This window comes from Protopterus annectens, chromosome 2.part0, assembly GCF_019279795.1.
Source record: "Protopterus annectens isolate FY-2018-M chromosome 2.part0, PAN1.0, whole genome shotgun sequence".
Classification (NCBI taxonomy): Eukaryota; Metazoa; Chordata; order Ceratodontiformes; family Protopteridae; genus Protopterus; species Protopterus annectens.
The window spans coordinates 1,588,618,754-1,588,635,368 of record NC_056728.1 but is presented as its reverse complement, the minus strand read 5'-3'; the positions used below and the strand labels follow the sequence as shown (position 1 = coordinate 1,588,635,368).

Genomic DNA, 16,615 nt, shown 5'->3' with positions numbered 1-16,615 from the left:
CCTAAAAATAAGTGTAACTCAAGAAAAAACCTCCTGCACGGTGGCAACTGCACGGCTCAGGAAACAACAGCAACCAGGAACAAAAATTCAGAGCCAGCAAACAGTGACATAATCAAATTGTATTAACAAAAAAATTACAGCATGTTACAAACCGGTTTCGGCCGGCAAAGCACAGCCTTCTTCAGTGTACAAAAAGTAAATGCAAAAAACAGTAGCTGCATATATACAGATAGCAACAATCCCATTGGTTAACTGTCATAAGTGTTCATTGAGTCCCGGTGGGAACAAACCACCAAGTCTGACAATCCATTTCCTTTCCTTCGCATTTGATATGGAGTGCCATTGGGATTTATTGGATCTATTGCCAAAAATCATGTCAATAATAATGAAATTGAATTTACTTGTGGGATGTGTTATGGTGTGTTTATACAAAGCATTGTATATCTTTTTTTGTTTGATGTTACTTTGGTGCTCAGAGATTCTGATCCTAAGAGGTCTGGACGTTTGTCCAACATAGAAAGCACCGCAACTGCAAGAAGCTAAGTAAATAATCCAATCACTGGAACAGTTAGAAAAAAAGTGCAAATCAAAAACTTGTGGACAATTGCGCGTGGAAAATTGTTTGGACTTTAAAATATATTTGCAATTGGTACAATGTCCACATGGAAAACAGCCCTGTAAAGGTTCCCCTGTCAGTGTAGTTTGTGTCAAGTCAGATGATTTATTGTCCCTATGTTTATAATGGTTAAAGAAAGAATTAAGATTCTTCCCTTTCCTATAGGAAAAAAGACAACTTTCGGGAATAATACTGTTAATCTCCATGTCACATTGTAAAATATTCCAATTTCTCCTCACACTTTGAATGAGGCGATTTGAGTTACGGGCAAATGTAGTTGTGAATCTAAGAGGTTGATCAGTGGAATTAGTGCATTATCTTGTATGTTAGTAGGTCACTTCTATTCATGGAACTAACCTTATTGCTAGCCATGGTGATATGGCCACTTTTGTAACCACGAGATCTAAATCTGTTGGTTATATCTGTTTTGTGTTTCAAGTAGGTGCTTTCCTCAGAACAGATACGTTTCGCACGTATGAGTTGTGACTTAGGGATGTTGCGTGCAATATGAGGTGAATGATAACTAGAGGCATGCAAAATTGTATTATATTCCGGAAACTTTCTGTATATTTCGGTAGATAATGTATTATCAGGTGCCCTCTTGATTCGGACATCAAGAAATGTAATAGTTTCCTTATCATAATTGATGGTAAATTGCAGGCCCCATTCATTGTGATTAAGATATGTCACAAAATCCAATAATGATCCTTCATCACCCCTCCATACTAACCAAACATCATCAAGATACCGTCTCCATATATCAATACCCGCCAGAAATGTGTTCCTATGTTCATCATAAATTAAATGCTTTTCAACAAATGCCATAAAGAGATCAGCATATATAGGGGCAAAAGATGCCCCCATTGCTGTCCCTTTGGTTTGCCAAAAGCATTGTTCCTTATAATAAAAAACATTACTGGTAAGGACATAATGTGCCAAATCCACCAAAAACTTGTTGAAGTCAGAACTATATAAGTTAGAGACTTCGAGCCAATAAGCCAAGGCAAGCAACCCATCCTCGTGTGGGATATTGGTATACAAGGCACTTACGTCTAAGGAACATAGGAACCAATCCGGATCAAGGTATGTATTGGAAATAATCTGTAAAAAGTTCGTTGTATCCTGTAAACGTGATCGAATGTTGAAGAGCAACGGTTTCAAATGCTTGGTCAAAAATAAGGACAGGGGTTCTGTGATGTATCCCTTACCCGATACAATAGGTCTGCCAGGTGGATGACAAAGATCCTTGTGGACTTTAGGCAGAAAATATATGTATTGGTTGATGGGATCATGAACCAAGAGTTGATTCATGATATCATCAGAAATAATAGCCTCATCCTTTGCCTGTTTTAAGAATGTCTCGATTTGTTTCTTAAACATATGAGTAGGATCAATGACCATATGTGAATAATATCTTACATCATTTAGTTGTCTTAATGCTTCCTTATCGTAATCAACCCAATCTAATACAACCACAGCACCACCTTTGTCAGCTGAGATTATCACAATTTCCCTGTTATTTTGAAGTTCAAAAATGGCTTGTCTTTCATCAAAAGAAAGATTATTATGTTGTAATGAAATATCAGAACTCAAAAAATGCAAATCCTTGAGCACACTGTTCTGAAACTGCAAAACCATCTGATGCATGGGTGGAGTAAAGTTAGATCTGTGATATGTAAATCTATCATGATCATAGGTGACCTCACTATCACCAAAAAACAGCTTCAAATTTAACAACCGACAAAAATTCACAACATCCTGTGCAAAAGATTCCTCTGATACAGTGAAGCTTGGAATAAAAGAAAGACCTTTATTCAACATTCTCAGCTGAATAGGAGATAGTTCAAAACATGATAAATTTAAGACATTATGAGGTAAGTTTGTCATTTAAGCCAGAGCAAGGTTCAAAAGACCCTGAATGTTCTCTATTTCTACGATGTTTCCGTCCTCCCCGCCTGGTTTTGGGCCTAAAGGGGTGGACCTTGGTGTTCTTTTTGGGGTCGGTGACTCTGAGACTGTTGTGGCTTCATTATCTGTGCCTGATGAAGTGTCCTCAAAAGAGGATACTGTATCAATCTCATGCCTTTTTAATATGGATCTCGGTCGTTTCCTTTTATTATTAGATTTTAATGGAATAGGAGAGAACCTAACATGTTTGGCATTGGACATAAAAGGATTCCCCCTCCTATAGTCCTCCTGGTCCCTAGTAAATTTTTTGGTTTTCCTGGATTTGAGTTCAGTGTCAAGCTTACGTAAATCAGAAGCAACCTTGTTTAATGAACTCTTAAAAAATGGTTCTTTTTCATAAACTACTGTGCCAAATATTAGATCTAAGGGATCCGAGATGTTTATTTAAGTTTCCAAAAAGTGATCCACAATTAGATTCAGAATCAACCAAATCGGACCCCCCAGTGTTCTGAATCTAATTGTGGATCACTTTTTGGAAACTTAACATCTCAGATCCCTTAGATCTAATATTTGGCACAGTAAGCTATTCAATGCTTACAAGACTGCGGGAATCAACCCAAGGGGCCTGCGTATTCGCACTGTTCCCCATGTTATGAATGCAGATGAGGAACTTAACACTAATTGGAACAAAATACAGCAGGAAACAACCATGGCTTTTGTTGTCGAACTGCTCAAGTTCCATAACAGGGCCATTGATGAAGAATTAGAGGACATTAATACTCTAGTCAACAAATTGGTAGTTTATGAAAAAGAACCATTTTTTAAGAGTTCATTAAACAAGGTTGCTCTGATTTACGTAAGCTTGACACTGAACTCAAATCCAGGAAAACCAAAAATTTTTTAGGACCAGGAGGACTTATAGAGGGAATCCTTTTATGTCCAATGCCAAACATGTTAGGTTCTCTCCTATTCCATTAAAAAATCTAATAAAAAGGAAACTAATCGAGATCCATATTAAAAGGCATGAGATTGATACAGTATCCTCTTTGAGGACACTTCATCAGGCACAGATAATGAAGCCACAACAGTCTCAGACCCACCGACACCCCAACAAAAGAACACCTTTTACCCCCTTTAGCCCAAAACCAGGGAGGAGGGAACGGAAAGAGAGAGAGAAAACATTCAGGGTTTTTTTCTTTTTTTGCTCTGGCGAATGACAACTTACCTCATAATGTCTTAAATTTATCATGTTTTGAACTATCTCCTATTCAGCTGAGAATGTTGAATAAAGGTCTTTCTTTTATTCCAAGCTTCACTGTATCAGAGGTATCTTTTGCACAGGATGTTGTGAATTTTGTCGGTTGTTAAATTTGAAGCTGTTTTTGTGATAGTGAGAGGTCACCTATGATCATGATAGATTTACATATCACAGATCTAACTTTACTCCACCCATGCATCAGATGGTTTTGCAGTTTCAGAACAGTGTGCTCAAGGATTTGCATTTTTTGAGTTCTGATATTTCATTACAACATAATAATCTTTCTTTTGATGAAAGACAAGCCATTTTTGAACTTCAAAATAACAGGGAAATTGTGATAATCTCAGCTGACAAAGGTGGTGCTGTGGTTGTATTAGATTGGGTTGATTACGATAAGGAAGCATTAAGACAACTAAATGATGTAAGATATTATTCACATATGGTCATTGATCCTACTCATATGTTTAAGAAACAAATCGAGACATTCTTAAAACAGGCAAAGGATGAGGCTATTATTTCTGATTATATCATGAATCAACTCTTGGTTCATGATCCCATCAACCAATACATATATTTTCTGCCTAAAGTCCACAAGGATCTTTGTCATCCACCTGGCAGACCTATTGTATCGGGTAAGGGATACATCACAGAACCCCTGTCCTTATTTTTGACCAAGCATTTGAAACCGTTGCTCTTCAACATTCGATCACGTTTACAGGATACAACGAACTTTTTACAGATTATTTCCAATACATACCTTGATCCGGATTGGTTCCTATGTTCCTTAGACGTAAGTGCCTTGTATACCAATATCCCACACAAGGATGGGTTGCTTGCCTTGGCTTATTGGCTCGAAGTCTCTAACTTATATAGTTCTGACTTCAACAAGTTTTTGGTGGATTTGGCACATTATGTCCTTACCAGTAATGTTTTTTATTATAAGGAACAATGCTTTTGGCAAACCAAAGGGACAGCGATGGGGGCATCTTTTGCCCCTATATATGCTGATCTCTTTATGGCGTTTGTTGAAAAGCATTTAATTTATGATGAACATAGGAACACATTTCTGGCGGGTATTGATATATGGAGACGGTATCTTGATGATGTTTGGTTAGTATGGAGGGGTGATGAAGGATCATTATTGGATTTTGTGACATATCTTAATCACAATGAATGGGGCCTGAAATTTACCATCAATTATGATAAGGAAACTATTACATTTCTTGATGTCCTAATTAAGAGGGCACCTGATAATACATTATCTACCGAAATATACAGAAAGTTTCCGGAATATAATACAATTTTGCATGCCTCTAGTTATCATTCACCTCATATTGCACGCAACATCCCTAAGTCACAACTCATACGTGCGAAACGTATCTGTTCTGAGGAAAGCACCTACTTGAAACACAAAACAGATATAACCAACAGATTTAGATCTCGTGGTTACAAAAGTGGCCATATCACCATGGCTAGCAATAAGGTTAGTTCCATGAATAGAAGTGACCTACTAACATACAAGATACGTACCAATTCCACTGATCAACCTCTTAGATTCACAACTACATTTGCCCGTAACTCAAATCGCCTCATTCAAAGTGTGAGGAGAAATTGGAATATTTTACAATGTGACATGGAGATTAACAGTATTATTCCGAAAGTTGTCTTTTTCCTATAGGAAAGGGAAGAATCTTAATTCTTTCTTTAACCATTATAAACATAGGGACAATAAATCATCTGACTTGACACAAACTACACTGACAGGAGAACCTTTACAGGGCTGTTTTCCATGTGGACATTGTACCAATTGCAAATATATTTTAAAGTCCAAACAATTTTCCACGCGCAATTGTCCACAAGTTTTTGATTTGCACTTTTTTGCTAACTGTTCCAGTGATTGGATTATTTACTTAGCTTCTTGCAGTTGCGGTGCTTTCTATGTTGGACAAACGTCCAGACCTCTTAGGATCAGAATCTCTGAGCACCAAAGTAACATCAAACAAAAAAAGATATACAATGCTTTGTATAAACACACCATAACACATCCCACAAGTAAATTCAATTTCATTATTATTGACATGATTTTTGGCAATAGATCCAATAAATCCCAATGGCACTCCATATTAAATGCGAAGGAAAGGAAATGGATTGTCAGACTTGGTGGTTTGTTCCCACCGGGACTCAATGAACACTTATGACAGTTAACCAATGGGATTGTTGCTATCTGTATATATGCAGCTACTGTTTTTTTGCATTTACTTTTTGTACATTGAAGAAGGGTGTGCTTTGCCGGCCGAAACCGGTTTGTAACATGCTGTAAATTTTTTTGTTAATACAATTTGATTATGTCACTGTTTGCTGGCTCTAAAAATAAGTGTACCAAAAATCTCAGGGAAAAAATAAATTTGCTAAAGTTTTCAGCCCACATCTAATTTAGCAAATGTAGTCTCATAATGTTTGTCAGTCTGCTAATTTTTACCCCAGATTTGCAGTATAGTCATTTTTTCAGAGTACATCAGAACTACCATTTTGATGTTTTTTGTTCAGTCCAAAATGGGATTTTGCATCTGCCAATTCTGATCATAACATGGACGTTTTAGTACCTACATTCATGTGATATACATATTTAAAATCCACTAGGATATTATTTCCTGCAACTTTCATCATTTTAAATACTTCTTTATTTTTTGATAACTGGCCAAGCAGAGTGAACTGCTGATACTTACTTGACCATCTGAGGAGAGGAGTTGGTTGCATCCTACAGCAGAGGCAACACCTGTGGATTACACTACCTGCATACTCTCAATGCAAGAAGTTGAGGCATAAAGGTGAACACTTGTCAAAGGGAATATTGCTCTTTACAGTGGCACAACATGAGATGCATCCACCAAATACAGTGTCCAAGAATAACAGGCATTGCATCATGTGTACATGCCAACCAGAGGAAGAGTCTTCAAGCAAATATAAAATCTACTCACTGTCCATAGGGTGATGGCCTGCGATCATTGATTCCTGCTACCCACTGCAGTGTTTACGGATGTGTGAATGCTGGGAAAATACATTACTCAATGGATAGAGGTCAACAGCTGTAGGAAGTTTGAAGCATGGCAGGCATTTCTTTGAAAAATATCATGGATGAGATAGTTGCCATTTCACTACAGGAATCATTTTTTCACATTTCCCACTGCTATACATTACTGCCATATTGCATGAAATGCTCCCAATTTTGAAAGCAGTAAGTCAGGATGAAAGCATAGTTGGGTACTGATGGCTGCACCGAATAGGGGGAAGGGGCAAGTCTTCCATGAGTGTGGGCCTCACTACAGGTTTTAATGAGTACAGGAATATATATAGTAGCCAAGTGTTGGCTATTACTTTCTGAGGGAAGGGTGTAATGTGAAAGGGTGGTTGAAAGAGTAGTCAGCCACATTACTGAAGTGAGCTGCACTAAACTTCTCTTCAGTAAGTAGGACTTGGTAAAAGCAGTCTTGTTTTTGTAGTCAGCATTAGGTACCCCCAGATGACAGTGATAGGGGAGGTCCTGAAGAAAGCAAGAGTTGCAGCTAGCCACTGAGAAAGGAATGCATGGGTGCCTTTAACTGCTGGCAGCTACAGCCTTGTTCCTGTGTCTAGTTCAGTGTTTTTTTTTTTACTTTCTGCCAACAGGCAGCCACAACAGCACATGTACTGGACATCACTGCAAAGCTGCATTCTTTCATATCCACTTCATGCAAAAAAGGAACCTTATTGATTACAGCATTTTGCTGACATTCACTTCCCTTTTTTTTTCAACCAGCATAGCTGCTAAGCCAGAGAATTATGGACAAAGCCAGTAAATAATGGGAGTGGGAGACAAAGGCCCAAACTCACACCAGAACTAAATTTTAAAACTAAATAGATTCAGAAAATCTGCTAGAATAACAAGTTTTGCATTAGCATATGTTTTCTGAAGGACAAACTCTGGATCCCACACAGTTTGGTTTTGTGAAGGGTAGATCATGCCTGCTCAACTTGGTCGACTTCTCTGAGTCAGTCACCAGAGCTGTGGATGAAGGCAAGGTAGTTCATACAGCCTACCTTGATCCGGCCAAGGCTTTTGATACCATTCCCCACTCAAGAATCATAGAAAAACTCACCTACATCACTAGGAGGGTTGCAAATTGGCTCACAGATAAAACCCACAGTGTGAAAGTAGCTGACTCCATGTCAGATTGCCGATTAATAACGAGTGGAGTCCCACTAGGTCCTCTCTTGTTTGGTATCTACTTCTCTGAAGTCCAGGCCAACACGAAGGGACTCTGGATGACAAAGTTTGTAGATGATTGCAAGTTGGGAGCTATTATTAACTCCCCAAGTGATGTTGACATCCTACAGAATGGCCTCACTGTGACCGACTGGTGTCAGAACCATGGCCTTAAGCTCAATGCCAAAAAAATTTCGTCATCCCCTTTGAGAAAAACCCGGTTCCCAAGAATTACCACATTGATGGTAGTCCACTGAACACAGAAGGCATTATAAGAAATCTGGGAACACAGGCTGACAGCAACCTCTCTTTTGATCACCACATTGCCACTGTGGTCAGAAAGTCCTATGTGGCACATCTCATTACTAAGGGTTTTGCATCCAGGAAGAAAGAGGTCATTGTCTCCCTCTACTCTTCCCTCATTAGGCCAGTCATCGAGTACAATGCCCCATTTGGCATGTACCTCACTAGACACCTGCAACAAATGGAGAGGCCACAAAAGTACCTCACAAAGAGGATCCTAGGCCTTAAACACGTCCTATATGGAGAGACTAAAAAACTCCAACTATTCTCTGTCTCATATTACCTACTTAGAGGCGATCTCTGCTTGACTTACAAGGCCATGTCTGACCCAGCTCTGTTAGAAATGCTACATCTACAGAAATCCCAATCCCTCCACACCACATGCTCCAGAGACCTCAACCTCATTACCACAATTAACAGAACATGCTGGAGGGACAGGTTCATAACCCAGAGACTGCCCCTGCTATGGAACAGACTTCCCATACATGTCAAGCAGAGCACCTCGCTGACCCTCTTCAAGAGAAATCTTGATGAGTGGGTGGGAAACAGAAAATTCACCCTGGGGATAACACCAGTGGCTCTACTCGACAGAGACACTGGGAACTAAGGTCGGGTGGCGCTATGCCAGGGTAATTCTATGGCTAGGCTTGTAAAGGCCCCAGAGCCATTAGCCTAGTACACACCTATGAACCTATAACAAAAGGTTGCTTAGCAGCGGGGGCAATAACTGGACGATGCTTAGAGTGGAAGTGTCCAAGTTGGCCCCAGCTTAAACTTGCTGGGGGCGCCCAAAACATCAGTCCTGTAATCAAGCATACTCTAAGTAGAGCATAACATATTTTTTTTACAAGCTTTAGTCTTTTGACATTTAGTCTTTTCATTGCAGGGACAACTAATTAGCAGAATTAGTACGACTGATGGTGTACTATCTCCATGAACATACGCTGTTGAATGGGATTGTGAAGGGGGTCTATACTGGAAGGTGGTATGCTTTGGTGAATAACTCGGTGGGAAATTCCAAACCTTCTGGATAAAACTACTAATTTTAAAGGCAAACGTAATTCTCAAACTATCCCTGATTTTGTTTCACATATTTTGATTTTCTGGTAAATCACTCAAGATTACAGTCTACTACTGCCAGACTTCAGACTTGCATACATTTAATTGTTCAGATGCATGTTAAAAGCAAAATCTGTTGTTCTACTAATGTTTTCAGCGAATTACTGTAATATTTAAGGGTGCTTGAGTTGGAGTTTTTGTGCCCCCACCCCCATTAGTTTTGACGTTGTCCCTAATTCTTGATCAAAGTTGAGAGCTATGACAGCATGCGGCTTATAACAGTTCCAAGAATTGTCAGTAGCTCCCTCATGGCTGTGGCTTATGTGCACGCAGTCTGGAAAGTACTTCAGTGAATCTACGCAAAGGGCTATCTAATCAATTATTTACCATTTGCACACAAATCAGTTTTCTAGCCAAAATAAAAAAATACACTAAATCAATTCTACAACATCTGCATTGTACTGAACTTGCCCTCCAAAAGTGCGCAGAAGCTGGATTCATCCAAAGTCCCCAAACAGTCTTGCTGGCCAAGATGGACAGTGACACCACCAAACTTGTCAATTTGTGAGGTTAACGTGACAGGCTTCCTCGACGAAGTAGTAGAACTTAGCAACTGTACAGCTTTTATACAATCAGCGGTCTTCCGTCGTTGACGCTTACTGCTGTTCCAACAAGACTCTGCCCTACTTTGCACAGTGACATGAGTCAACATATGTAACCCAAACCCATACATCGGTCTTCTTAAGGAAAGTTGAGTCATGGGCACCAGCATTGTTTGGAAACAACAGAAACAGTCCGAACTCAGAAATGTTCATTTATTACTGCAGAATACAACGTGTTTGTGAATGGATGGTAACCGCCTACTAAGGCAAAGTGCGTACGCGTTATACAATTACCGTATAATCCCTAAAATACTAGTAAGCTTTTATCCCCCTCTGCTTACCAGTGTGTTAGTTAATCACACTCGAACGCTCCTTTCAATTGTCACTAATTTTCCTATGTCTCCTGTTAGTTTTATGGTTTTTATAACCAATTCGTGAGCTGTATGGTTGTGTATTAGTGTAGAATGCCATATATTACCACTGTAGATTTTTTTTCCATTTGATTCCATAATACTCACGTAATAAATAAACGCTATGTTTAGCTTTTACTAATTCTCCAGGTGTTTCGTCGGCTGTTGAAATAAATTATTTACAACTTATTTCTAGTTTCTATGTCCCACTTATAATATGGTACCTCTCAAGTGTACCTCATTACGAGGAACGTACCTCATTTGGGGAATATGCTGGTTTTACTTATAAAGAAGATCTTTTAATGAATTAATATGTTTCATTTCTATTTACCATGGATTTAAATTCCTAACACTGAATGTGTGACTGAGTCTTTCAGTGTGGAACAATGAGGAACATGAACTTTTTAAGACCAAGTCTTAAAAAGTTCATGTTCCTCATTGTTCCACACTGAAAGACTCAGTCACACATTCAGTGTTAGGATTTTTTTTAAGTCTTTCAGTGTGGAACATTGAGGAACATGAACTTTTTAAGACCAAGTCTTAAAAAGTTCATGTTCCTCAATGTTCCACACTGAAAGACTCTGTCACACATTCAGTGTTAGGAATTTTTTTAAGTGAAATCCATGGTAAATAGAAATGAATCATATTAATTCATTAAAATATTTTCTTTATAAGTAAAACCAGCATATTTTAACCATCCTATGGCCTTCCTAGTTAAAGTTGTTAGTAAGCCATTAGTATGTGTTCCACATTCCTCCCATTTGTTCCACATTATGAGGGCTAGTGTTCCTCATTTTGGAGATGGAAGGTTGAGAGCTGTGTATACTTCTCTTCAAAGGAAAGCTTTATGTTCCTCTTTACTTCCCACTACCTTGCCCTCTTTCAGTTACATTTCACTGACTCTGTAATGTCTTGTGCAGTTTTCCTTTCCCCTACCTCTTATTTTCCTTTTCTCATCTACAATAAAATAAGATTATACTATGGATTTGGTTTATGCCATAATTATTTCAGTACTGTAGAGTAATTTGCACTAAAACTGTCTCCTTATACACTGCTGTCATTTAAAAGTGTATCTTCAAAGTATACCTCTCAACTGTCCAGATTTGTACCTCAATCTTTGGTGTGTTCCTCATAAAATTTATGAATTTTTGGCAAATCGTTGAGGACTGAAGTCAATAAATAGTGACAGATAATTAAGTTTGAGACTTCATATCCTTCAGAAAATGCAGGCTAATATAAATCTATTATAATATCAACATTCTAAGTGTAAAAGAGTAGTATTTAAAATCTCTGCATTGGCCTTCGCATTAAGCCCGTTTTCCCCTTTGTATATATGGGGTCGGGGCATCAAATCAAAAGTGATCATCACCTGTAGCCAATATATACTGCTGAGTAGCTGGCCCTTATGTTTGGCTTTGTCCAGAATCATTGTGCTAAGAGTTTGAGATGTATGCTTCAGTGATAATTTATCCAGAGCATTACTGTGCAGTATCTCTTATTAACCAATCTCATTACTGGGAGAAGTGATCCAGTACAGGACCAACAAATTCGAACTATAGAATTAATAGTATCCAGAAACTGTAATCGAACTCCAAACCTCCTGTGTACTTTTATACAAGCTTAGAATACTAGTGTTTTACCTTAATGTTCCAATTTTCTCCAAGTTACATGACAAAAAAAAAATCAAAAGCTTATTCTGCTATCTAGGTGGGCGGCCGCGGTGGTGCAGCGGTTAGCATTGCCACCTCACACCAAGATGTTCTCCGGTTCAATCCTCAGCTGGGGTACCTTCTGTGCGGAGTCTGCACGTCCTCCCTGTTGTTACGTGGGTTTCCTCCGGGTGCTCCGATTTCCTCCCACACTCTAAATTGACCCTAGGCATGAGTGTGTGTGTGTGTGTGTGTGTGTGTGTGTGTGTGTGTGTGTGTGTGTGTGTGTGTGTGTGTGTGTGCCTTCTGTGGAAGGTTGGGTGCCGGGCTGGCAACTCGACACCGTAAAACTCCACTGCCAATCATGAGCGGACAGGTGATCCGCTGTGGTGATCCCTAACCAGGAAAAGCAGAAAGACGAAGAAGATTCTGCTATCTAGGTAGGTATTAAACTAAATATACCAAGATTGGAATGCGGTGGTGGTGCTGCGGTAGTGTTGTCACCTCACAGTTAGACGTTGCCCATTCGTTTCTCAGTTAGAGCATCTTCTGTGTGGCAACATGCGTGAATGGGCGTTCCTTCGTTGAAGGTTGTGCGTTAGGCCCGGCAAGCCAGCACGTAAAAATCTACTGCCAATCATTAGTGGACCGGAGTTCCGCTGTGGCGACCCCTAACCGGGAAAAGCTGAAAGACACAACAACAACCAAGATTGGAATCCCAGAACAGCATTCACCAAAAAATGGACAAAACATACTTTTTAAGTGTTTTTTTTTTCAGACACCTTGAGGTGAGTGGCAAACCTCCACACCCTCAAACTTATATATATAAACTCTGCAGTCACACTCACTTAAAGAAGGGAGAAATTGGGAAAGTCCCCTGGAAAGAGCATCATTGCCAGCAGAACTCATCAACAGTGATTTCCTATGGAGTAGCTGTAGCTCTGATCTTCAGCAGGTTAATCTCAGGCAACTGAAGCTTGAAAGTTCAGTCTTCATCCACCTGTAGGATAGCCAGGTAAAATCTCTTTTATTGAACAAAATCTCATTTTACATTAGATGAGTGCTTTCACCAATTAGACTTCAACATATCTCTTATTGCTACAATATTATTTATTTATTTAGCTTTGTAGGTGGGCTCTAGTCAGAGGACCCTTTTCTGCCACTAGTATACCTCTCAATCTGCAGACACTGGAAATGGGCAAAGGCTCTTGTTAAACAAGTGCATCTGACAAAAAAAATCTGAACACCAAATTAGCATAATATTTGCATATATCTCTGGTCTTGTGGGACAAAATGGAAGAATACTTAATTATATTAAGAAATGCAGAGTGCAAGTAGCAATGCTACAAGACATGTTTAGAAAGAAATGAGCATGTGAATTTGATAATGAAATGATTTTAGGATGGATATTTTGCAGAACATCATGGACAAAGGAAAAGAGGAGTATTTATATTACTTGCTAGAGGAGCTTAAGTAATGATAAAACAGGAAAAAAAGATAATGATGGCAGATTTGTAGTAGTACGGGGCTATTACTGGCAGGAGGTCTAAAACTGCTATTTTGGAACATAAAAATTTGGGAGAAATAATCAGCTTTCAACAGGAAATATTACTTATAGGTAGGGACTGGAATTTGATTTGCAGCAATGAGAATCATACCTCTCAACTGTACAGATTTTCGCAGAATGTCCAGGATTTTTGCCTCATATTTTTGGTCTATTCTTTGTCAAATCTACTACTTCAACTCAATCAACTATCACTAGCCCACAAATTAATACATAACTCTGAAAACACCCCAGCCCTACAAAATCTTTTGCAATCCTATACAACTGCCAGGCCCTTGAGGTCTAGCACACAAAACCTCATCAAAGTAACCAAATATAACAATGAAGCTGGTAAGTCTGTCTACAGCCACTGTATAGCAAAAACCTGGAACTCCCTTCCTGCCCACATAACTGACAACAAATTCCCATCACAGTTCAAGAAACTTGTTAAAACTCATTTTGAATAACAGACTGTGCTCCTGTATCCTCCCCTGGCTAATGTCTCATTAGAACACTTCACCTAACTTAAGTAACTCTGATAAGCCAACCAATCATAGTACTGTACCCACTTAGGACTGTTAATCTACTGCTCATCCCATCTCTCCAGGAGTTAGGGAAAACTACCCAGCAATGCTGAGCACTCCATAAGCAACTAAAACCAGGAGAAGACATATTGTAAATCAATTTGTTATCCTTCTCAACTAAAACCAGGCAAAGACATATAGTGAATCAATTTGTTATCCTTCTCAACTAAAGCGAGCATCATCTGCTCTCTCGGAGCCTTATTCTACGTCTCTCTGCTTTTACTGATAGTAAATCTATCACAGGAATCCTAAACTTAGGAAGATCTTCTAAAATTTAATATTATATTGTAGAGAATGAATGTATCCTATATGTTAGTTAATATGTATGTCAAAGTCTCTTCTATGGAAATTGTATGTCAAAAGTCTGTCCTTAAAACTATGTTTTGTAAAAAATTGTTCTCTTGGAGCTTTTCTCCCTGGGCTTCCACTGAAAATGGACTTGTAATCCAGTTGGACTCTCGCGGTCAACAAATATAAAATAAATAAAATAATATTTTGTTTTTGGGCTTTTGTCCCCCCATTTTGTCAGTCTTTGTCCAGTGGTTGAGAGGTATAATGAAGATGAACCTGGCGGATCCTAGAAGGGAAAATATAACAAAAGATGGTAGCTTTCTGAAGAAATTTATGAAAATACTTGGTATGAAAGACATGAATTCAGTAATAGGAACTCAGATAAAATGTACATGTTATTCCCCAAGTTACAATAACTGGGCTAGACTTGAGAAAAAATTTTTCATAGGAACATGTGCATTTAATTGAGATCTCTGATACATATCCAATAACTATTTCAGATTATGTGCCAATAATTACTAAGATAAAAATACAGGGAAATACAGTAAAGATAAAACAATGGTGCTTCCCTACATACCTATAAAAAAGAGAATTTAAGGAATGGATAGTGGAAATTATCTGGGAGTTATTAGAGAAGATAGAAACTATTCCAGAAGTTATAGCTAGTGAGTCGGATAAAATGAAATTGGAATTTAAAAATAGGGTAGAAATAAAAGAAAAAGAGATCTTGTTAAGAAGTAATATGAATTATTCAGAGAATCTGACAAATGTTAAATAAGGAGAATCTCACAAAACAGAGGCACAATTGCAGAGTCCTAAAGAGAAAATAAGGAAGTACCTAGATAATAGGCATGAGTTTAGAAAGATTGCTGTTTAGCAACTGTTTTTTGATAATAAATCCAGAGGATGAAAACTTTTGGCACAGCAACTTGGGCAACAGAAAGTAGAAAGGGCTATTGCCAAACATAGGAAGCTTATAACAAAAAAAATAACCAAAGATCCTGTAACAGTATCAGAGATATTTTGGAAATTTTATGAACATTTGTATAAAGCAGAGAAGTGGCAAAATCAAGAAAAAGCACAAATGTAAATATTTATGGAAAACTTAAATATGGCAAGGTTATAGGTAGATGAGGTTCAACAATTAACAGTTAAGACAGAAGGCGATGAGAAAAAATGGTGATGTATGACCAATCTGTAAGAAAGTCTCCAGGAATAGATGGTATTCCAGTGGAAGTTTAGAAGCTAGGTGAAAAGAAAGTGATAAAGATCTGGAAGGTTTTGCTGAACTACATTTTAAAAGGAGGGGATGCACCAACATCCTGGAAAAAAGCTGTGACAGCTGTAATACCTAAAGACATTAAAGACCAATCTGATCCACCTTCATATGGGTCCATTTCAATTTTAAACCGTGATTAAAAAGTAGTTATGTCTGTAATGGCTAAGAGTGGCAAAGATGATGTCAAATGTGATAGATACGGAACAATGTGATCTTGTGGAGGGGAGGAAAACATTTGAATGTAAGAAAATACTGCTGTTATTGTGGGTCATGATGCAGAGAAATCATTCGACAGAGTAAGGTTTGGGGGTTGATATAATGGTTAAGGCGTTTACTTCACAGTCACAAGGTATAGGGTGTGATTCTCATTTTTGAAAGGGAAATTGGCTAGACTTTCAGGGGTGTCCTCTTTCCCCTTTGTTATTTGCATTATAAAGAGAATAATAATAGTCATATAGAATATTACATCCATAAGGTGTGAGTGCATGCATGTGTGGGCCTTCTGTGGAAGGTTGGGCGCCGGGCTGGCAACCTGACACCATAAAACTCCACTGCCAATCATGAGCGGACTGGTGATCCGCTGTGGCGACCCCTAACAGGGAAAAGCCGGAAGAAGAAGAAAGTAGTAGAAAGTATACTAAGAACAAAGCCAACATGGAAATGGAGAAATGAGATTCTGTGATAGGGATGATTGTAATTATGGATATGGAGAAATGACAAGGGGGGCCTGGAATTTATTGGAGGAATTTGGCAAAGGAACCAAGGTATTGGGAACAAATAATTAGAGAAGGAAAGGCAACAGAGTTGGAAGGGGCTAGAAAGACATTTGTGTTACAGGCTAGTGAGTGAATCCCTATCAGGGACTGATAT

General features: G+C 38.6%; 1 protein-coding gene across 1 annotated transcript in view; it reads right to left on the bottom strand.

Annotated features, from left to right (window-relative positions):
- Positions 1–10,255, bottom strand: part of NUDT6 (nudix hydrolase 6) — a 360,277-nt gene extending 350,022 nt beyond the window's left edge. The window contains exon 1 of the mRNA XM_044061694.1: positions 9,859–10,255. Within this exon, the coding sequence (XP_043917629.1) occupies positions 9,859–10,159 (301 nt within the window). The 5' untranslated portion in view covers positions 10,160–10,255. The remainder of the gene's footprint in view (positions 1–9,858) is intronic.
- Positions 10,256–16,615: the final 6,360 nt, after the last annotated feature.